Genomic DNA, 22,346 nt, shown 5'->3' with positions numbered 1-22,346 from the left:
CTGAAGGGTTTGAAGGGTCAGTGTCTAGCAAAACATGTTGTACAAGTTCTTACAAATTCGTGTCTGTATCACACTTAGCAGCTGTTGAAGGTTTGCTTTGTAAAGAAAATTGTTTGAAGGGAAAACAGTAGGCTTCAGCCTGTCGAGTATTGTGTTTCATTAACACCTAGCTTTCTCTTTTTGCATTTCCTGTCTTCAGGGGTTTGAATGTTTACATCAATTTAAGTGCTGTTACTTCACTCCTGGCTTTTTGTCACCTGTGCTTTTATTGTCTGACTTGGTTGTGGCTGAATTTTTATGATTCAGCCTCTTCAAGTGTTTTTATATTATGGTACTTTGGGTTGTGTAGTTCTTGTATTTCTGCTTTCCTTAAATTTTATAAAAACATCAAAAAGAAATACTAACATTTTATGCAATACAGAAAAAAAAATCTTTTTTAATGTTTCATTATACATATATCCCTTTTTTTAAAATTTGGGGTTCTTGGGAACTTTCCATTCTTCTGTTTTCAAGAAATAGAAACTTAAGAACCATGACTAATGTTAATGCCAGGGAAAAGAAATTATATGACTTTTTTTTTCCTTCTTCCTGTAGTAACTTACACTAGGCCAAAAGCTTTTAAACTGTTCTTTTGGTGTCAGAGAGAAATATTTTCAACATGCATATTCTTGACTCTTAAATTGGTTGTTTTCATGATAAGAAGGATTGTACAGGGCTGTAAACATCTTGCTCTTTTTCTGATTGCTGCTTTATTGGTGAATCATAGCAGATGGTAGTATGGAAGTGAGAATTGCTCTGATGCTGTTTTCTTTTTCCATAGATTGTATATCTTAAGCTTCTAGATGTGAAATTATGCCAGTTCTTTTTTGAGGTCAGTTTTGTGTTTTCTTCTGTCCTCATTTCATCATTTATACAATTACTGGCAGTGCCACTACAATTCTATTTTGCTGTATTACTGGGCATTGTCTCTTCATCTTAGTCTGCATCTTTGGTGCTTTTAACATTAAATTATGATTCTCCTCTGGTTTTGTGAACATTCAGAAAAGGCTGAAAAGTAATAGTAAATACACAAAGATCTTTGTTGTATAGGAAAATATTATTGGATTTAACATATTGGTTTGGCTCAAAGGTCGCCCATAGTTCTTGTTAAAGGAGACTGACAAAATGCAGGAGGAATAAATTAACCCCTTTGTGCAGCTCTGTAACTCATCTTTGTCCAGTGCCACGTATGTTCTCAGAGCCTCACAGAAAGGCAAAATATTTTTTGCAGCCTCACAGAATTGCTGTAGCTCAGAGCTTATTATTTGCTAATGACTGAAGCTGTGCCAAAAGCATTATTCTTAACTATCAGCGATTGTGTTCACTTTTTTTTTTGTGAGAGAGAAACATGAGGAGGAAGGGAATTGCATATTCCTACCAAGGGAGATTTTTATCTTTAGGCAGTGAATTCAATTTCAGGTCTCCTATAGAAATAAAATTAATCCCATCTGGAAGGGAAAAGTGCTGTGCTATATAGGAGAAATGACTGCAGGAATGTGGTACTATCTCTGAATGGTGGGTGTATTTTCTGTGATTTTGTGCTGACAGCTTTTTTAAAAAATCCCCACAACGAAGTGCTTTTTTTCTCAAGTATGTGTGACCATGCATCCAGGTCTCCAAACTTCAAATTTAATTTTTACTCTGAAATGATACATGTATGAAACTGGTTGTTCTGAGCTTTCATTACCTGAAACCTCATCTTATCTACAAGCAGTAAAACTGCAGCCTGATTCTGCATGTGCTTAAACTGTGTCCTTATCTTCAAGAGCACGAGTGTTTCCATTCAGCTCTGTGTTTCTTTGTTGGATAGGGGCTTTGTTCTGTTTTTAACATGTGATTCAAGAAATTTAGTGGTTGCATTTCCCGTTGCTGGGGAGATTTATGTTTACTTTTGAAGTAGCACAGTTGATAAGATTCTTAAAAGAGCATCACAAATGCAGTGCCTGTCTACACTCTTTCCCTTATCCATGCTGTACTGTATGTAGCTCTAGTTTTTGTTTCTGTGCCAGCTCTATTTTTTGTTTCTGTGCTCCCCCTCTGTTTTTTTTAGTCATTCTTTGTTTTTTGGTTTATGGTGTGTTCAACAAAGTTACTGAAATGTGAAAGTAATAGTTGGTGAACTCTTGCTTCCACATACCTTTCAAAGAGAAGATCTACAAGCACAACTTTTGTTTCTAAGAGGCTCCTAGAGAAGGAAACACTTCTTAATATGTGGTTTTTATACCATCTCCCCACATTCACAGTCACAAAATACAGCAGGTACTGTTTTCTTAGTGCTGGGCTGGTGATTTTAACAGCATAAGACTTGAGGCCTGAGCTTAGGACTTACTTTTGTTAATTTTGTTTGGTTTTCTGCTTCAGGCAAACCTATGTGTGGGTTTTGATTGTAATTTGGTTTTGGTTTTTTTGTTTTCTGTTAGAGAAATACTGCTGGCAGTAAATTAAGCTACTTCAGAAACAGAAAATTCCAAAATAAAGGTCAACACTTACGTATGTAGATAAGATGAATTCTGTGGGTTTTAGAAAAAAATGGGATAGTGCCAACAAAAGTAAAAAATCTAGTATGTGAAAGTGCTTGTAACCTTAATTTGGCTAGATCAAATTGTCCTGATCATTAATTTACTCTGAATTTAAATGCCTATTATCTTTCAAGCAGTGACGTTTAGGTATGTTAAGTATGGAGGATTTAAAAGACTAAAAGTGCATGGTTCCCTACACAAGTCTTTTGTGCCATGTATATACTGATTAAGATGCTTTTCTTTGTGCTAGACAGAAGGGGGACATTTAGTGATAGAGCTGAAAACTGTACAATAACACAGATCTCAAAAGAGAAAAAAATGTGATTGGAGCAACTGCAGCTCTGGCACCTCGAGTGACTGACTGGAATCTGAGCCTTTACCAAAGCTATCTGTAAGATTTTGCACATCAAGTTGATTTTGCTTCTTGTCGTTGCACACTTAGGATGAAGGTAAAATTGCATTTTAAACTGTTCCACAACTGCCTCTCCTTCATACATCATTGGAGCAGAAACCTGACTCTCGAGCATTACAGCACAGGTTTTTACCACTTGAGCTATGGGACTGACAACCCTAATTGGTAGCAGGAGAAGACTTATTCCCTGAGGGCTGAAAAAGGAATATGCTGCTGGCGCCATGTGTTGAGCCTGGGTGTGGGGGGAGGTAAGGAATAAATGAGATAATTAGGAGTTTCTACTGTGTAATCTCCATGGAACTGGAAATATCAGTATTTCTCTTGCTAATGTAGGAAAATAAGCGAAAAGGAATAAAGTGTTGTAAAATAACATTTTTTAAAAATATCTGTATTCCTGGGTTGGATCACAGAATAGTTTGTTCTGTTTTTGTGCACATTCATGTAGTTTATTTGGTGGCCAGAAGTTGCACTGTGTCAGCATTAACAAGCAGGCCAGGCTGTGGGGTATTCAGTCTTCAAGTCTCAGGTATCAGGCCACAGTTTGAATAGTTGCTGCTTTTGCCATGATCTATTTATACACTGCTCCAAGCCAGTGCTTACACTTCATACAGGACTTTCTGGAGTGTGTGATCCCTTGTAACAGCAGAATTTTAGGTAGTTTATATGAATAGTCAGTAAAGAGTTGCCACAGGTCTTGGCCAGGGCAAAAAAAGTCTTGTTTATTGTATCATGAATATTTGGGCGGGGAATGAAGAATTCCAGCAAGTAGTTAATCTAGGTTTCCTATATTTCTTTTTTTTTTTTTTTTAATCTTCACATTTCACAGTAGCACTCTTCACTCTTTCCCACATTCTAAAGATTCTTCTTTGTTAAATTGAGTGTAAAATAATGTTACTGAAACTTGACTCTGTATTCCTCTTTAAGTCTTTACCCTGGAGTCCTTTCCTCTGTTGGAGGTGTATATTAGATATTGCTGTTGATTTGTCCCTTCTCTGTAACATGTTGATGTCTGCAAAATAAACTGTGATTCTGCTGCTCAAACTCTGCTTCAAAGTTGAAATTACATTATTCCACTTTCCCCAGTTTTATATGGGTATTTTAGTAGAGAAGATCTTTGCATGTCTTTAAGCCTTCCTCTTTGTGTTCAGCACATAATGTGTTTCAGCCAGACCACAGACTGCTCCATAGGTTGGTGTTGTCCAGGGGTCCAAGTTCAGCCTTTGAGGGTCCCTCATGGGTCCCTTCATGGGTTTTAGTATGACTTTGGTCTATTTAAGCTACTCATAATTGCTTCTATGTAATCTTCCAGACCTGAGAGAGGGGATACTGAGCATTTTCTTCTGCAGTCCATGGTTTTATCTCAATTGTTTCCTTGTTTTCTTCTAGCAGTGGAGCTCTTGGCTGCCTTGTAAGATTCTTTTAATCAATTATTGTTGCAAAAACTTTGCTACAAATGATTTTGCTGCTTTTTCTTTTAAGGAAATCATTGGTTACTGTTAATCAAATGTACTCAACTGTTAGGCTGTCTTTAAGATTGCTAACTGGGAAACTGAAAACAGTTACTGCAGTCTTTGAAGAGAAAGCTTACAATACAAAGTAGCAGAAAAATATGAAAACGTGCTAGATAAATGCTGAAAGGAGTTTCCGTCTTTAGTTTTTATTGAGAAAATTTAAAGTTTTGTTTGGTTTTTTTTTATTTGTTTGTTTTTATGATTCCTCCCCATTCATAATTTTGTATAAAAGCCTTTTGTGCTTCACTCTACTCTTGCCTCTTGAAGTTGCTATATCAACAAGGTAATCTGTCTGACACAAAAATGCCTGATATTTCAAATTGGGTAATAAAGATTAGGTATGTGGCCTTACTGCATACATATGCATGTAGTATATGATCTAGAGTGCATGATTATTTGTAACAGCAGAATTTTAGGCAGTTTATATGAATAGTCAGTACTGAGTTGCCACAGGTCCCCAACAGGACAAAAAAAGTCTTGTTTGTGGTATCTGTTCGTGAACTATCTATGGTGTCTGTTATGTGAACTTATTGTAAGCTCTGTTATCACATGTTTATTTAACATATTTTGTCTTCATTTTAGATAACACCTTAGAAGAAAAGAAGAACCCAAAGAGACTATGTTCAGCTTCTTCCGAAAAAGTCAAGATTCAAAAAAGGTCACAGTGCCAGAGAGAGAAGCAGATGGATTTGTTATTGTGGGTAAGTGGTGCTTCTGTATAAAGTGATTCTTTCATCTTTGAAATTGTGATCTTGAAGTTTCTTTAAGATGCTTAGACTGAATGAAATGTTAAGAGAAAATTGATGATAAAAATTGTTCAGTATTCTTACTTTTCCTGACAAAGTTAATTTTCCTAGTCTGCTCATTTGGACTAAATAGCTGAAGTTTTATTTACATAAGTCTGAACTTATATTCAGGAGCACTGAAAATGTAGTTTCTTGTTTTCCTTTAATGCTGAGTACAGATCTTTACAAAAGTTACATCCTTACAAAACAGTAAAGGTCAAAGTTTAGGCTTGTAGCTTTATGATTAGAATTGTGGGAATGGAATATCTTACTGCAGTTTTTAAAGGACTGGCTTCTATTCAGGTTCCTTCCTTTTTATTTTATCCCCTGACTTTTTATATTAGAAACCAATAAGTGCTTATAGATTTCTGGTCATGGTGAATGTAGATGCTCTGCCTCAGAACCTGACTCTTTAAGAATTAAATAAGAATTAAGATAAGAATTAAGCAGTTTAGGGTTTTCAGTCTTCTTGTTATTCAAAAACTAATTTGAAGCACACACACCTGTGAATTGGCTAAATTTGGAGCTTTTATCAAGCTCTTACAGTTTTGCAGGTCAGCTTAAGTGTGCAGAAAAGAAAAAAAAATATTGCTGTTATGCTGAAGCTGATCCTTTCCTTTTTTCTCTTTTGACAATTTGTTTTCTTCTTTGTGAATCTGTCATTATCAATATTCAGCTTCTGCAGCTCTGATTTACTGACTCATTCTTATCAGGAATCTTAAAGTGTTTCTCTGTTTAAGTGTTACTTCTTGAGCATTTTTAAGTCAGAGAAGCCCCATGAGTCTTAACAGTACAAGAGACTATTGGAACCCTTTCTGAGAACTTATATTTTTGGCAAAAGTTCTCCATTAAAACAAACCTGTTTCACATCTGTGACTGTGTTGTCATGTCTAATGGCTGCCTTCCACTAGATTTTGTTCACCTGCAGCAGTTCTGATGGCTACATCAAGTCATTCCAGCATTTACATTGCGCAAGGGTCAAAGGAGACACATCATCATCCCCAAAAAGTCTGGAGACCATTTAGCATTTCAGTTTCTGTATTAGGCAGAATTCTGCACCCGAATGTTGCTATGTCCCACAGTTTCTGGTCCTGATTCTGCATTCAATTTAGCTTCATTCCTTTTTCCCAAAGTGCTGTCAGTGACTATTTCAACTTTGTTCACATAAATTCACATAAAATTAGTCTGTTAAATATGAACTTAAGAACAATCAATTTTATTTGAGTCTTCTCTTTTTTTTGTTTTATTTTTTGCTCAGACAGAAGTTAATTTAGCTGTCTGCAATGAAATGGACTGCACTAGCAGAAGAGCTGCCATCAGCCTTATCAGTGAAGCATATCACTGTCTTGCAAGACAAATGTAGTTGCAGAATTATGGGTCAAGACTTAAGTAGATATTTATCTGGAAGGGGTGTTCTTGTCTAGGAATGGTGTCAGTGTCAAAAAAAACCCAAACCACAAAACTTAGCCATTCTGTTAGTTATTATTTTGTTACTCAGATAGAATGTTCTGAAGCTTTTCAAAACTGGTGTAAAATATTCTGGAAATCCAGTAGTAAATATCTTTCACAAATCTCAGTAGCAGATTTCTAGGACCATTAGTGTAAATAATGCTGTAGGCAGTGAATGCTCTCGGAGGAGTGAGAACTTAATTTCTTACATTTTAAGTTAGTTCTTAAACCCAGTCTTTCATTCAGTGAATATAAGAACAAAAACCCTAGTTCACCAACATCCTGTGGACATGGGAGGAATCTTTCTGTATTAACTGATATTTGAAAAGTGAGAAGAAAATTCATGCTTTACTGAGAAAGCTCCATCACAGCTATTGCCCTGTCAAATCTTGAGAATGATTTTTTCTTTTGTTTTGATAACTTCTCCAGATAACTTCTGTTCTAAATTGCTATATTTGAAATCTACCTTTTCCATGTAAAATATCAATGCATTTGGGAATTCAATGTCTGACTAGAAAGGTGACTCATAAAAACAGCAGAATCAACAAAACAAACATTGCAGCCTAGCAGCTGAAAGAAATTATCTATTTTAGCTTTTGGGGTAAATATTGCATGTGTGGGAGTCAAGAAAAAATAATTTGTAATTGTCTCTCTACAAAATAAATACAAAATATAATTTCCTACCAGCGACTGACTAAAACATTTTTATATCTAACAACTAGTTCTTTAATTTTCTGGGTACTGGTCATCTCATCTCTTCATGAAGCTGTAGAAATGGTGCTTGTTCTGTAACAAGCAGAACTATTACTCTGAAGAGGGAAAAGAGGCTTATGAAATAGGCATAACACATGCAGTTGGTTTTGATGAGTGAATCAAATGCAGAAATGGAAAAATGTTTCAGAGGCTTTCCTGATCATCACAAATTGTTTTTAATGTTAACATTCTGAAAACCAGAATTAAGAAAACAAATAATTTTCAGTTAGCTTGTGAATCTTGGAGAGTAGTAGTTCTTTAGGAATTCCTCATGTTTTGTGGCTTTCATAATATGAAATAAATTCCAACCTACCATTCATTGCTAGCCTTAGAGAAAAATACAGTTTTAATGCTAGCATTTTGGTTTGGCACACAACTAGAAATCTCCCATCAGTCTCAAAGATCCAAATGTTTTGTAGTCCTAATCTCAGACTAAGATCAGGAATTGAAAAACTGAGACAGCAGTGCTGCTTCCCATGTGTGTTTGGCAAGACATTCAGAAACCCTGCAAAATCCCCGTGGTCCTGGTGGTGCAACTGGAGTGGGTGGTTTTTGCTGGAAACAACTGAAAGATCATAGAATCATAGAATGGTTTGGGTTGGAAGGCACTTCTAAAGATCATTTAGTCAAACTTGCCTCCATGGGCATGAACGTCTTTCAATAAACCCGGTCGTTCAAAGCTCTGTGCGGCCTGACTTTGAACATGACTTTTCTGGGCAACCTATTCCAGTGTCTCATCACCCTCATCATTAAAAAAAGCGTATAAATAACTGAAATCAATTAAAATATTGTTCTTTATGTCCTCTTTCACAAGGACTGAGAGAAGTTAATTTTGTCTTCATGTTTGGTTTAAGAGCCCGATGTGCAGGGTCTTGTTTACTTTTCCACACAAAATTGCAGTGAGCCAGAGGGAGGGAGCAGCAAATGCTGGTGCCTCCAGCAGGCAGGTGAGCCTGTAGCCCAGCCAGGGTGCCAAGGGCACAGGGGCTTGGGCACAGACCTCACTGAGGAGCAGGGCAGTGCCATGCTCCCTGGACAAGGACACCACAGCTCTGGGGACAGTGATGGGGGCCAGCCGAGACCTGGGTGCCAGAGCAAGGATCTGCAGGGATCAGGAACATCTGAGGCCAGGCCAGGATGTCGGGCCAGAGCGTTGTGGTCACCCAGGTTCCCAGACATCCCTGCAGGCTGCTTTTGGCAGGGACCAAGGAAGGAGGCTTCTCCCAGAGCTCTTTGCCTGGCCCTGATGGATGTGCTCAGGCTGATCGTGTCTGTGCTGGCCATGGGCACAGAGAGCCAAAGCCCTGGCACTGCTGAGCCCAGTGCTGTGCTCAGGCTGTGCTCAGAGCTGGACAGCCAGGAGGGTTGTGGTGTCTCTCACTATGTCTGCAGGCAGCACAGTTCTCTGAGGAACTCTTGATCTGATTCTTTCACCATGCCTGAGTTCAAGGCTTTGTTTACTTTTGACTTGTGATTTAAAGGGAAGCCTGTTCCATGGATTTAAGAGTTGTTGGGTTTTGTTTGGTTTTCTCTCAGGGATCTTTTATATTTGATATTGGAATGGAGTAAAAGGTTTGGAGAAGCAGCTCAGTTACAGGTGCTGACAAACCTGATTTTTAAACATCTTTAACTTCTGTTTCTTCCCTGAACCTAGGACAGATTTCACTTTCGTTTTTTAAGACGTAAATTAACATGGATTTTCAATACTGGCCGAAGGCTGTCATTTCAGAGCTCTGCTCTCAGCTTCAGGAGCAAACCTCTTAACAAGTGGTAAGGAGTATGGGTACTTGTGGGGAGCACTAAAGTATCACCTAAAGGTTGTTTGATGAGATTCAGCAATTTTGTAATGAAGTTTTTCAATGAGGAAGTACCTAAGGAGAAATTAACAGGCACAGGATTCTCATCAGAGTAGAGTCACAGATACAGGGAGGCTGTAGCCATGATAAGAAAGTGTGGCAGAAATTTTGGATTAAGTATACACTTCTGCACTGGATGAGATTCAGCAATTTTGTAATGAAGTTTTTCAATGAGGAAGTACCTAAGGTACATCAGAGTACCAAGTACATCAGAGTAGAGTCACAGATACAGGGAGGCTGTGGCCTTGATAAGAAAATTTGGCAGAAATTTTGTACTAAGTATACACTTCTGCACTATGAACCTCCATTCTTCCTACTGGGCTTTCCTACAGCCATCTAGAATTTATGAGCAAATTTTGGTTTAACATTGATTTCTTAATGTTTATCCCTATTGGAGTAAGCATGATTTTTGCCTATCAGGTTTCCTCTCAATTGAAAATAGTCACAGACATAAGAAATTAAGGGTTTTGAAATCTCTTCCAAATAAATAGAAGGATCTGTGGTATTTAAATGAGTCTTGGATTTGTTCAATTAACCAGTGTCCCTTCAGTTTCAATGATGATGTCTGAAGAGAAGAAACTCAACAGAGCAAATGTGCTCAGCCTTGCACCAGCATCTAAAATGTCACAGAAAAGGAGATGGGAACTACTGTTTTTCATCCTGTTTTTCATCCTTTCTTATTAAAAATACAGAAAAGAACTGGTACTAATACCAGCTGACAGGTAGAAAATTTGGGAACTTTACTGTGAGAAGTGGGATGTTGTTGCTTTCATTATTACAACCTGCTATGATAAAGTCTGGAACATAACGGGCTGCAAAAATAATACACAGGGAGTTTGATAAATTATGGTGGATGATAACAGGTATTCTTACCTTAAAATTTTGGTGGTCAGGTATGGCTTAATCTTTTATCTTTTCAGTTAATCTCAGCAAGGCATTTGAACTTTGGCTTATTTCAGATGAGGTACTTGAACCTTCCTCTGATGTATTCAGTGTCTATATTATTGTGTTAAATCAGTATTATAATTCCTTCTTACAGGATCATCCTCATCTGTAGGCAGGAGTATTCTCATCCTCTGTGAAACTGTGAAAAGTATGATTTGCATCCAGATGAAAGCTTCCCTTTGCCAAACTGCAGTTACATTGCAGAGGAACATCCTTAACAAATGGGAAATCTTCTGTACTGAAGATACCAAAAAGTAAAATAAACAGCCCCAGTCAGCTTTTAGTTTTGGAAATCTGAACTGTTTTTCCAAAGAACAATTTTATGTATACTTGTTCCTTTCCAAATTGCAGCTTCTGTTTTGCCATGAATTTACTCGGTATGCAAGTAATTTTTTGGGGTACTTTGGATAAAGTGCATATTTGAATTAAGGAACACTCCAAATGTTGCCCAACATGGAAAAAGACCTTACAGTAGGATCCTTAGAGTTTCCATATTGATCTTAGTAGTAGAGACGTCTGTATGCTTTTTAAGAACCCCTTACATGTTTGCCTCTGAGATAAATACATATATACAAAATCTATGTATACCTTTTTTTGGAGTGAATCTGTTATTAAATGGAAATTTAATATATTAATACTCCTGAAACAAAGGAGTACCCCCATACTAGTTCATTACTGCAAATCAAATACTTTTTCTGCTTTCTTCCCTCTGCATATACACCTCAAAGATTAAATGCATCAAGAGATTTGTAAAATCTTAGTGTTACTGCTACTGTTTGTTTTCTAGGAGTTAGAAGGAATGTGTAGAAAGTCCTTGTAAATATCTGCTTTGCTTTTGCATTAATATTTAAGGAGCTTTTGAGTGGTGCTAGTAAGGAAGGTTGGGCTGCAGTGTTTTAAAATATACTGTTACATTAAAGAAATGTACAAGGCATTGTGCCAGTTGGAAAAAAGCAGTGTCTCAATGTCCTTTCATTTTCTGCATCAATGGACTTAATATTACCTATTTTTTATATAACAGGAAGTGCTTGTGTTATTATTCCCTACCTTATAGTTTTTGAATAACCAAGCTACTGTTTTTTAATGGGTTTTGAGGTTAAAATATTTAATACTAACTTTATAGTAATCTGAGATTTGGGGAATATCTGTTAATACTTTTATCTAAACAATATTTTATACGTGTCAGCCTGTGCCACTGTAAGTGAACCCTTTTGATGCACACTAAGAAGTTACAGTATTTAGTGACCTCTTTCCTGAAGTGCTGCTTTGTGGTTTTTATACTTAAAAACCACGGTAGTTCATCTGGGCATTGAATTTTGCAGCCAGAGTTGATTGAAAAAGGAGGAGGAGGAGGAATTCAGAAGAAACAGTCCTCTCCTGTTACCGATCCTTAGTTGCATAAGGAGGTAATGTCTCCACTTCATTCAGTGATGAAGTCAAACTAATCCTCTTTGGGACTAATTTTGCACAAAAACAACCTGCGGTTTTCAGTGGTGCCGCTAGATGGGGATTGCCCTCGGATTCAGGGCTCGGAGGGCTTTGCTCTCCCCCTTTCACACACAAAAGTGCAGTAGTAGTAATTATCAGTGCACCATTTGATTAGACTGTAGGTTTTCAAGAGATTTATAAAAAGCTTTTTAAAGCCTAATATCAAATCTATAATGACATTCCAACCTAATAAAAACAATGAAGCTTGAAATGTTGACAGCATGTATCTAGATGTTGGCTTGTAATTCGTTCCAAACAGATCTGTTGAGGCCCATGTGGGACCTAAATAACACAAAGAAGTAAATTTGCATATTTTACAGCAGGGGGAAAAAACAGAATGCAAAAACATGAATAATTAGGAGCACAAGCTTCATGCTATATTAATACTGTTGAAAAGCATGTGTTGATTGTATTCTGAAAGCCAGTAGTGATTTGGTTGAGTGAACTCAGTCAGCATCTCTTATGCAGATTAAAGGATCTGGGTTACAGAACAACTGAAATTCATTGTTTTGCTGTATAAGGAGGTATATTTCTTAAAAGAAATGCTTTTTTTTCCCCTCTTAGATTCTATACAGCATAAGGATTGGTTCTCTTTAATGCATCATCAAAGAATATTTTTATTGACAAATGACTGTGCATTTCTTCATTTACTTGTATACCTCTAGATTTTAAAAACAATTCTCTCAGCCACAAATCAGATGTTAGTGTATTTAGCACTTTAGTATACATGACCTAGTTACTTTTCATTCCACATAATTTTTCTTCCTTTTGCTTTCTAGGGCTTGAGCCCCTGGAACATACTCATGATGCTTTCATGCTATGAATTTATTATTTTTAAATTTGCAGCAAATGCCCTTCTCAAAATATTACCATACAGGCCAGTTTTAAATCTGAGTATTGTGAATGGTTGTGTTGGCTTCTGTTGATTGTAACATACAATGTCTAGCATACTTTTTATGAAAGAAAAGGTTATTTACTTAAAAATGGTAAGTATCAAAAGTGATTTATTGTTTGCTTTGGCTGAATATTGTCTTGGCCTCTAAACTCGCAACTGTCTTAAAAAGTTACCTGGTTTTGACCATGGACTCCAAGGAGGAGAAAAGAAAGAAGATGAGGACTTCTTGTGTAACTTGTTTAAATGCTGGCAAGAAAGAATTATCTGCTGTATCAAACAGCTTTATTTTGGAGCTTTAAGAGACAAAAATGCATGGAGCCAAACACTTCCATTCTGTCTATTAAGCACATCTTCTTAATTTGCATAACCAAAGGAAGAAAATAGTAAAATGTAGCTGTCTTTTTAGAAGTTGATGTAATTGTAAAAGGTTAAAGAGGCATCTGGCAAAAGGTTGTTTTGAGGTCACACATGCATCTGGCAGTTTGCTGCCAGTCCTCTAAGAAAATATTGGTTGGGGTTGCATTCCTGTTTTTCATATTAACTGCCTTCAGACTTGATGTATAATAGTCACTCTCTACAATCCAGGTCTCCAAAGTGCTCCTCAGAGGTTTGGTCCTACTGATTTTAATTTTTGCAAATACTGATGGAAGCAGAATATGCTTAAGTAAGAAAATCCTTTTTTTTCTAGAATTTTTTTCTTAGAAAAGAGGAAGACTTTTTTTGGACATGAGTGGTCTACAGTGATGTGTTTACATAGATGAGATTGTATTTTTTAACCTTTGTTATAGTAGGGTGATCCCTTTTCACACCTGGCTTCTGACATTTTACTCCCATATGTAGAAGTTCACTCTCTAGTAGCAGTGCCATAGTCTATTGCCTATATAGCATTCTTAAAGCAATTTGAAGTTGAAATATACAAAAGGAAAATACCTATTGTCTATTATAAAACAGAGTAAACCCAGTAAAATATACTATAAAAGTATGGATTTTCAAATGCTGGTTGTAAACTTTGTTTCCCAGAACATGCTGATCATTAAATCACTTTTAGAATTAAAAGTTTCTTTGCTTTATGGTGCAAAGAAAATGGTATGTTCTCAGGGTATGAGAACATACTTTAGGCCAAGTCTGATTTGCCTATACACTGAGTGGACTCACAGCTACAGCTAACTGAAAAACAGGAGGTTAAAAATGTGTTGCAGGAGCACAAGCTGATGTTCTGGCAAGTGATAAATTCAGGTTGAAGTCCCTCTTTCAGCAATTTACAGCACAGTTAGATGATCATGCCTTGCAAAGAGGGCCCTAGTCATTAGCTCATGCAATCACTGCCTGTCTGGTTGGAGTCATTCATACTTCTACAGATGTTAATCAGTGTTAATTTTCTCAGAAGGAAATGTTATGTTGAACTGATTTTACACACACCCCTCACTATCTCTGGCAAATAAATGTTTTTGTACTTTTTTTTTTTTCAGTGGAAGAAGAAAAATTCCTTTTCCAAAGATATATTGTCTTGTTTATTTTTAATTAGATATTATAGAGAAACTCAACAAAGTTTTGTCCTGTGTTTTACAAGTGCTTCAAATCAGTCACGTTATAGGTCTCAGTGTGAAATAGTAACATTAGTCTAAGGCTTTTCCTTAAAAAGGAAAGGTGGCTTGTCACCTTGGCTATAAAGATGTGGGGTTTTTTAGCTGCTCCTTCTTGGTATACTAGTTGAGTACATTTCAGTCAGGAAAAACAAATTAAACTATATAGGGGACTTATCCATTCAGTTGTTTTGCATTTCAGTGCTATTTCATCTGGTTTTGCCATAACACGTCTTTGGAGGATGCCAAAAATATAATGTCCTTTCTGATGTGTGCTCATGGAGCTGAATGATCTTCAGCTTTTACATAGTACTTTCCTCCACAGATGAGGGTTGTGTGGGCAACAATGAAATTTACTCTCTTCCTCCAGTCAAAAAGAAACATTTGCTCACAGCATTGACCATGGCTTGCTGGGGAAATTTTGCAGTAATCACTATGTTCTGACATGATCATTTAACTTTCTGCTTTTTATATATTTTAGGAAATCTCCACTAATTTTAGTCAATTAGTGCCATTTCCATTGTCATGGGAATAGCTATTTCCATTAGTACAGAATAGTGCTATTTCCATTTTACATGACAGTAAAAAATAAAGAAGAATGCAACTACCTCCTAGAACTAGTGGGCTGCTTCATTTGTGCAGTTTGTTTATCTGTTAGCACACCCCCTGCTGTTAGTAGTTACCCATCTACACTGCAGGATACAATCCTAGCCTTAATTCTGTATGTTGTTTCCTCGATTTACACATGGTTGTTTGCTATAAAAACTGTGTATGGGGCAAAAATTATAATGGACAGAAAATACTTCAAAAGCTTAAGTTGATGTAACTCAGAATATTGGTACAGTGTGTAGCTCTCTCTTTCTTCTTCCCAGCAGTTGAGATAAATGTGGGACTTCAAATTAATTCAGCAGATGAATACAGTCTCTTAATTTCCTTCTTGATTTTGCCAGCATGTCTAGGTGAAGTCAGGGGAACGTGGATTAGGTGGATATGGATTTTGTATTTTGTCTATAAGAATACAAGTACAAACTGTAGGGAAATCTCCCAGATGGAAGTATTGAGCTGTCAGTGGTGAGGCTCATTGTCAGTGGTGAGGCTCATTTGTCGTGCACAAAGGTGCTTTGGTTTGTTGTGGGGTTTTTTGTGGTTTTTGTTTGTTTTTCTCTTTCAGTTACCCCCAGATTAAAGATGAGGTTTGGAGCATGTAACTGCCATGTGAATATACATTTTATTTCAATTAAATTGGGCAAGCTTCCTTAAAATGAGCTTCCTTACAGTCACAGACCTTTCCTGGAACAAAACAAAGTAAAGCAGAAAAGATTCTTGCGGTTAGTCTGTATCATTTAAAATCTCTTTTTGCTGAGATCTTTCTGGACCAGCAGTATACTCCAGTTGTTCAGGACTTAAGCTCATAGTTTTCATACTACCAGGTGAACAAGGGAGAGCAACAATTTAAAACCCATTAGATTAATTTTTGTCCTTATTTCAGTTAGTTTGAAACTTAAGGGTGTTTTGACAGGGACGGAATGGAACTTTATGGCTATGTCTTTGCCATTTTATTTTTCAATGGGAACTTGCCTACGTGATTCCTTCTGAATTATTTCATCCACAGGTCTTGCAGAAGGGCAGGATTACAGAAGATTTGCTTTACAAAAACATTAGAAGAGCTATTGGAGCAGAAAGCATCCAATACTATCTTTAAAAGATGTGTATTAAATACACATACCAATGCACCCTTCATTAGGAGGCAAAGTTGTGGAGAGGATTTTTTTTTGGTTGGAACTGTTTTCTTTTACTAACCCACAAGTTATGTCAACACTCTTATAAAAAGATGCATGAAGAGCTTTAATTAGTTCTAAATGGTGACTCCAGTTGAATATAAACTTCAGTTGGATATACCAACTCTTACAAAAATTTACTTCTACTTTACTCCTGAGCAACCCAAAGGTGCAACCCAGCAAAGAACAAGTAGTAGTTTTCATGTCATGTATTGTGTTTTTAAAAAATAGGAAAGAGAGAACCAAGAAGTAGAATTAAGCATCGCTGAAATTTAGTTTACAAAATCTGTTTAGGGTATATTTGCCTAAAATTACCTACTGGAAGAAGCAGAGACCAGCAATAAGCTTGAATTCTTGGTATGCTCCAGAGGTGAAGTGTCTGAATCAAGGCACCATACCTCAAGCAGATCTGTCCACTTGACTCAAAACCAAAAGCAGAAGTTACAGCATGCACTTCTTGAAATATGTTTGGTGTGTATTTGTGCTTATTCAAGCATTCATCTGAGAAGTGGGAGACCTCAGCTCAAGTTCTGCATAGGCTGAGTGCAGTCAGATGCACATCTTCCAGCATCAAGGTCTAAAAGTCCAGTGAGAGGACTCCCAGTGTTTATACTGGCTGCACAGTGGTTCTACTTCAATAATGCAAGACACAGGAGCTTCTCTGATACTGCATGAGTCACTGAACTTCAGTGGCCTGTAAGTAAGAAAATGGGAATATTGATCTCTGCTCCCTGGCCCATGTGCATGGTGGATTTGTGCTTTTTTTTATTTCTTAAAATGAAATGACTAAAGCTTTTGAAAAAATTTTGCAGCACAAAGAGACAGAATGTGTTGCCAACTTCTAGGCATCAGGCTCAGACTTGTTCTGATTTGTTTTACTTCTGTCCCAGGCAACCTTTTCTATTTGGGTGAACCAGGTCCAGCTTCCAAAGGAAGGGGAGAAAGGTTCCCAAGCCAATTAAAGTGTAGCTGACAGAGAGAGCTCCCTGTGGCAGCCAGGAGTCTGAATATCATCAGACTACAGGGACCAGATTTCAGATCCATTGTTTTTTGAATGGACTGGTTTAGAGGGTGAGAGTAAAAGCAGTATCTGCTCTCCTTTTCCCTGGAAATTAAAACAAGGGGAATGTGCCCATCATGCCTGAAACATGCAGTGGGAAATGTGAGGGGAGACATGAGTTAAGCTGCTGCCTGATTGGATCCAGGACACTGGTGCAGAAGTGACAGCTAATGAATTTAGGTTCCTAATGCATTTTTTGGCTTTTAAGACAGCTGCTTTCTTAGATTATTGTTTCAAGTATTCCTTTGTGGGTCTCCTACCAGTTCTAATCTTGTTGATAGCAAAATATGCATTCCGTGTGAAGATAATGAGTCGTGCTTTGTTATAATACTCATTTAAAGTAGCATGAGCAGCAGTCAAATTCTATACTTGCAAGTCTTTGCTATTGCACTAAACTACCTTTTTAGGAGTATTAAGAAACTTTTAAAATAAATAAGGGAGCAAAATAATTGAGCATCATGCTTTGGGTGCTATGCAACTTGTCACAGCCATAAATGCATTCATTAGCTGTCAAAATTTGATTTTAAAAAGCCCTACTTTGTTGCTGGACAGTGTGCTTCAGGCACAGCTGTTTGGCAGAAGAGGGTGCATTTTGTTTGTGCATGTTCCTTCTGCTGGCTTTGTGATCCAGTGGGCAGGGGTTCCTGGCCCTCCCGAGGGGCTGACAGTGCTTGCTGGTAAAAGAAATGGCATCTTGTTCTGTGTAAAATAATAGTATCACAGGATATGCTGAGTTGGAAGAGAGCCACAAAGATCAAGTCCAACTCCTCGTCCTGCACAGAGTTGCATCATGTGCCTGAGAGCGTTATCCAAACTCTTCTTGAACTCTATAAGCCATGGTGCTGTGACCACTTCCCAGGGGAGCCTGTTCTAGAGCCCAGCCACCCTCTGGGTGAAGAACCTTTGTCTAATATCCAACCTAAACCATCCCTGACACAAGTTTAGGCCATTTGCTCTGGTTCTGTCACTGGTCACCCAGAGAAGAGATCATTGCAACTGCAATGATGTCTCCCCTCAGTCTCCTCTTCTCCAGACTGAGCTGACCAAGTGACCTCAGCCATGTCTGGTACGGCTTCTGTCTTCCCTTCAAGGCCCTTCACCATCTTTGCTGCCCTCCTTTGGGCAGTCTCTAGCAGCTTAACGTCTTTTTTACATTGTGGTACCCAAAGCTGCACACATTATTCAAGGTGAGGCCGCCCCAGCTCAGAGCAGAGCAGGACAATCCCCTCCCTTGTCTGGTTGGTGATGCTGTGCCTGATGCCCCCCAGGACACGGGTGGCCCTCCTGGCTGCCAGGGCACTGCTGAATCATATTTAACTTTCTGTCAACCAAGACCCCCAGATCCCTTTCTGTGGCACTGCTCTCCAGCCTCTCATTCCCCAGTCTGTTGCAACCCTTTACATCCAGGGTTTTACCATCCCAGGTGCAGAATCTGACACTTTCCCTTGTTAAATTTCATACAGTTGCTGATTGCCCTGTTCTGTAATTTGTTGAGGTCTCTCTGCAGGGCCTCTCTGCCTTTGAGAGGTCAACAGCTCCTCCCAGTTTTGTATCATCTGCAAACTTGCTTAGTATCCTTTCAACTCTTGTGTCCAAGTCTTCAATAGAGACTCCTGCAGAACCCCACTAGTGACAGGTCACCAGTCTGATGTCACCCCGTTCACTGTAACCCTTTGTGTCTGACCCCTGAGCCAGCTGCTCACACATTGTGTGATGTGTTTATCCAGCTTAATGCTGGACATTTTCTCCAGAAGGATCCTGTGGAGACAGTATTGAAAGCTTTTCTGAAATCCAAAAAATTACATCAACTGGTTTCCCTTCCCTGATCAACTAGGTAAAGTAAAACTTTATAGTAAAAAAAGTAAAACTTTATAGTACAGTAAAACCTGTCCAACATATCCTGATTTCAAGTTTGATTATAAGAAGTCATTAAGAACTTCAGATTAAATGTTCTTAAAATTTTACTTACTTGCATATTGCTTTTTTAAAAACCTGTAGCATTCAGTACTGCCATGGAAGTTGGTTTAGATTTGTTCAGGGCCACAGTCCAATAGTGTTTGTCTTGTCTTTATCCTTATAGTCCTGAGCTAATTTGTCTTGCAATGTTTGGGTTTTTTTGAAGTCTTCTGTTTTAACACAAAAAGGCAATATTTTTTTTTTTTTTAAAGACTCCCCTCCCCCTCAATTTCTCATTATATCTTTTACTGGTTGAGCAGTACAGGCTCATACCTGCTTAACGTTAGCAGGTATCTTTCAGCTGCACATCTTGCATACTGACCTTTGTAACAGATACTCTTGAGCAAGAAATGTTTTCTTTTCTGTTTGATTAATCAGATGTAAACCAAAGGATATCTGTGTTGTTCTTTTGTTTTCTTATTTCAGCAGGTGTTATATCTTTAAGTGGTCTTGTCTACTACTTCCTTTCTCTCTTTTTTCTTGCCCTTTCCCTTGGGTCCAGTGAAATTTCTGAATCCTCTGGGTTTATATTTCTTTAAGTCTTCAGCACATTCCTGGCAGCATAAGCCATCTGTTTGCTTACATTCTGTAACTAAAGTCAATGAACTTCTTGTGCAGGGAATGAATTATGAAGTTAAGACATTTCTGGTGAGAACATGCCTAGGCACCTTTGATCTTGACTCTGGAGATCCGGCTTAACACGGGGTACAAATGAACAAACTCTAAGAGGCTCTTGTTTTAAACCTTCTATTTCCATTCTATTCCTGCTATTTCCATTCTACTACTGATGACTTTCCTCATGTAGCCCCCCTGTTACCTTTGCCAACTGGAGAGTGACAAACCCTTAATCTTGTTATCTGTCTGTGTGACTTTAAGTGGCATAAGTGCTCTGATGTGATACCTGCGTAGTTAAGGACCAGCTGGTTGATGTAGTGTTTCAGGAGTCCAGTCTGTTCTGCCCTTTTGAGAGAGCTGAACCATGTACTACACTGACATGCTGCAAGCAGATGGTGATAGCTGATGTACTGTGAGGATATTCTTTGACTTTTGCTTTATGTCTGGTAGGCTTTTTATTACCATGAAACCACCCAAAAGAACAGAACCGTTGAAAAAAGCTGATGGTTTCTGAGGTCAGGATTTTGAGTACATTATTTAAGATAACTAAATAGATAAATGCTATATAAACTGCCTCCAGAAATCATCTGAAGGCCAGAACAAAATGTTACAGGGTCCTTGTCCTTTCTTCCTTCAAAACAACAGCTTCCAACTAGAACTCATATTCTGAATTATAAATTGAATGATGTGCATGAAACCTAGTTATGAAGTACAATGTGCAGGTAAACAGGATAAGTAATGTGACCTCACTTGCCTTACAAACATATTGAAATGCTAGTCAAGCAGAAGCAGAAATACCCTGAAGTGTATTTACTTTGGCCATTTGTTAAAATCCTGCCTACCTTTAGATATTCCTTACTTCTGACATATTTATTATCAACAGACAGAAGAGTTTCAGCTTGTACACTTGATGGACAAAGAGGTATCCAAGAGCCTTCTATATTCTTAGACTCCCCATACTCTAGTAAAAGTTATTTTAGTTCTTTAATAAAAACATCTTATTTGTACACATTACTACACACCCTGAGGATAACATTTAAGAGATGCATTGAAGCAGCTCAGGAACAGTTTGTAGATTCCCATTAAACCTTTAGCATGAGTTGTGTCTGTGGCCGTGCTACTTTTTCAAGGTGGATTTATGTACAGAGTTTTTTTTGTAAACCTGAGGCTCACTTGGTGAGAATAATTCATGCTACAGTCAGAGTGGAAGTGTTTGGATATTTTGGATGCAAATTTTATAGATAGGTCAAATAAATACAGGTTGAAGGAAGAGCATTGCAGATGGGGAGGCTTTGTTATATTTTACCATATTGTAAACTGAATGTCTGGTTACCATTTTTCCTCGTATAAGTTCCATCTGTATTTTAGCATGGGAGGGTCACTTGTTGGATTTTTTCCCCTGCTTACACAATGAAGCATACACACTAGACAGTGGTATTGATTCTTACAGAACACTACTAATACTTTACTGCATGTACACCACCTGCTTCTGAACAAAATATTTCTAGCAATCCATATGTATATTCTTTTCTATTACTACTTAATTGCTTTCTGAACAGTGAACTGAAAGAATAGCTTCAATTAAAATAAGTGTGTGCAGCGGAAATGAATTCAGTGTAACATTAAAGGGGAAAAGATTCAAAGATAAATGTGGAGTTATAAATGTAGTGGAGCTCCACAGTTCTTGACCATCTCCTGTGATATCTTCTAAGGGGAAGACTCTCAAGCAGTCAAATCACAGGTGACAAAAAGACTGAATAACTGGTTTGGTCTCATAGCACCATTTAACTCTTGTGTCCTGCTGTTCTTCTTCAGTGAGAAGATACCAGGGTAGAGTCAGGTTTGTCAGCATCTTCCATGATGATGCCCTCTTGACAAAGAGGAATTTCAGGATGTTAAACATTGTGTATGATGGAACCATTGCAACTAAATCTGCTCTTAATGGCTTAGAACATGAGAGGAAATGGGAGAGGCACCAAATGTGTCTTTGATTTACCTTTGAGCTAACTGATTTCAGGTGGCCAGTCTAGTATGTTTGTCCATGCAAATTAGAGTGCCCTTTTGGCCCCAAAGGTAACAAATTTTAAAATGAAGAGATAGACACACAGAAAAAGCATATCTTACCAAGACGTGGTAGAAAGTATTAGCTATCCTTGTTCAAAATTCAACTTCTGTTGTTCATAAGAGTTACATCTCATGGAAACCAATAGCTTTTGGCTAGTTTCCAGACACGTGGGGGAAACTTCAGGTTATAATTATTCTTTACAGCTTCTTTTAATTAAAAAACAAAATAGAAACAACTTCATGTTGACCACAATTTACTTGTGCCTAAGTGTTTTCATGAAAATAAATACTGTACCAATGTGAAAATTTGGTTCTTAAGAAAGTGAGCTTAATCTTTAGGAGTTCTTTTATGTGAATGCATTTCACAGAGATATATGATTATCTGTTCAAATTCTTGGTTTCAAGATTTGAACACAGTAAAGTTTTCTTTCTCTGTGTAAACTGAAAGCAATGATAGTCTACTTAGGAGTATGTTTACCTGCTACTTTTTTCATTGAATGAAGGCTGAAAGTTGATGACATGTATTTTATGTGCAGCTGTCTGTGCATTTTCAATATAGGAGGAAATACAATCAGTTCAGCATGACTGGATTACTATAAATAGTGCTAGAAAATACCTTCATTTCCTCTCCACATTTA

At 37.6% G+C, this 22,346-nt stretch overlaps 1 protein-coding gene across 4 annotated transcripts in view; it reads left to right on the top strand.

Moving 5' to 3' along the window:
• Positions 1-22,346, top strand: part of UMAD1 (UBAP1-MVB12-associated (UMA) domain containing 1) — a 79,979-nt gene that overhangs the window by 2,106 nt on the left and 55,527 nt on the right. For 3 of the 4 annotated variants that reach the window (XM_039711230.1, XM_039711237.1, XM_039711247.1), the window contains exon 2: positions 5,064-5,182. In XM_039711230.1, the coding sequence (XP_039567164.1) occupies positions 5,101-5,182 (82 nt within the window). In that variant the 5' untranslated portion in view covers positions 5,064-5,100. Of the gene's footprint in view, positions 1-3,113; positions 3,219-5,063; positions 5,183-22,346 lie in introns of those variants that run through there. The other variant, XM_039711255.1, reaches the window with a different exon arrangement.

Source organism: Passer montanus, unplaced genomic scaffold, assembly GCF_014805655.1.
Source record: "Passer montanus isolate IOZ18808 unplaced genomic scaffold, ASM1480565v1 scaffold10, whole genome shotgun sequence".
Classification (NCBI taxonomy): domain Eukaryota; kingdom Metazoa; phylum Chordata; class Aves; order Passeriformes; family Passeridae; genus Passer; species Passer montanus.
The sequence above is the reverse complement of the archived record's forward strand: the minus strand, read 5'-3'. Positions and strand labels throughout refer to the sequence as shown.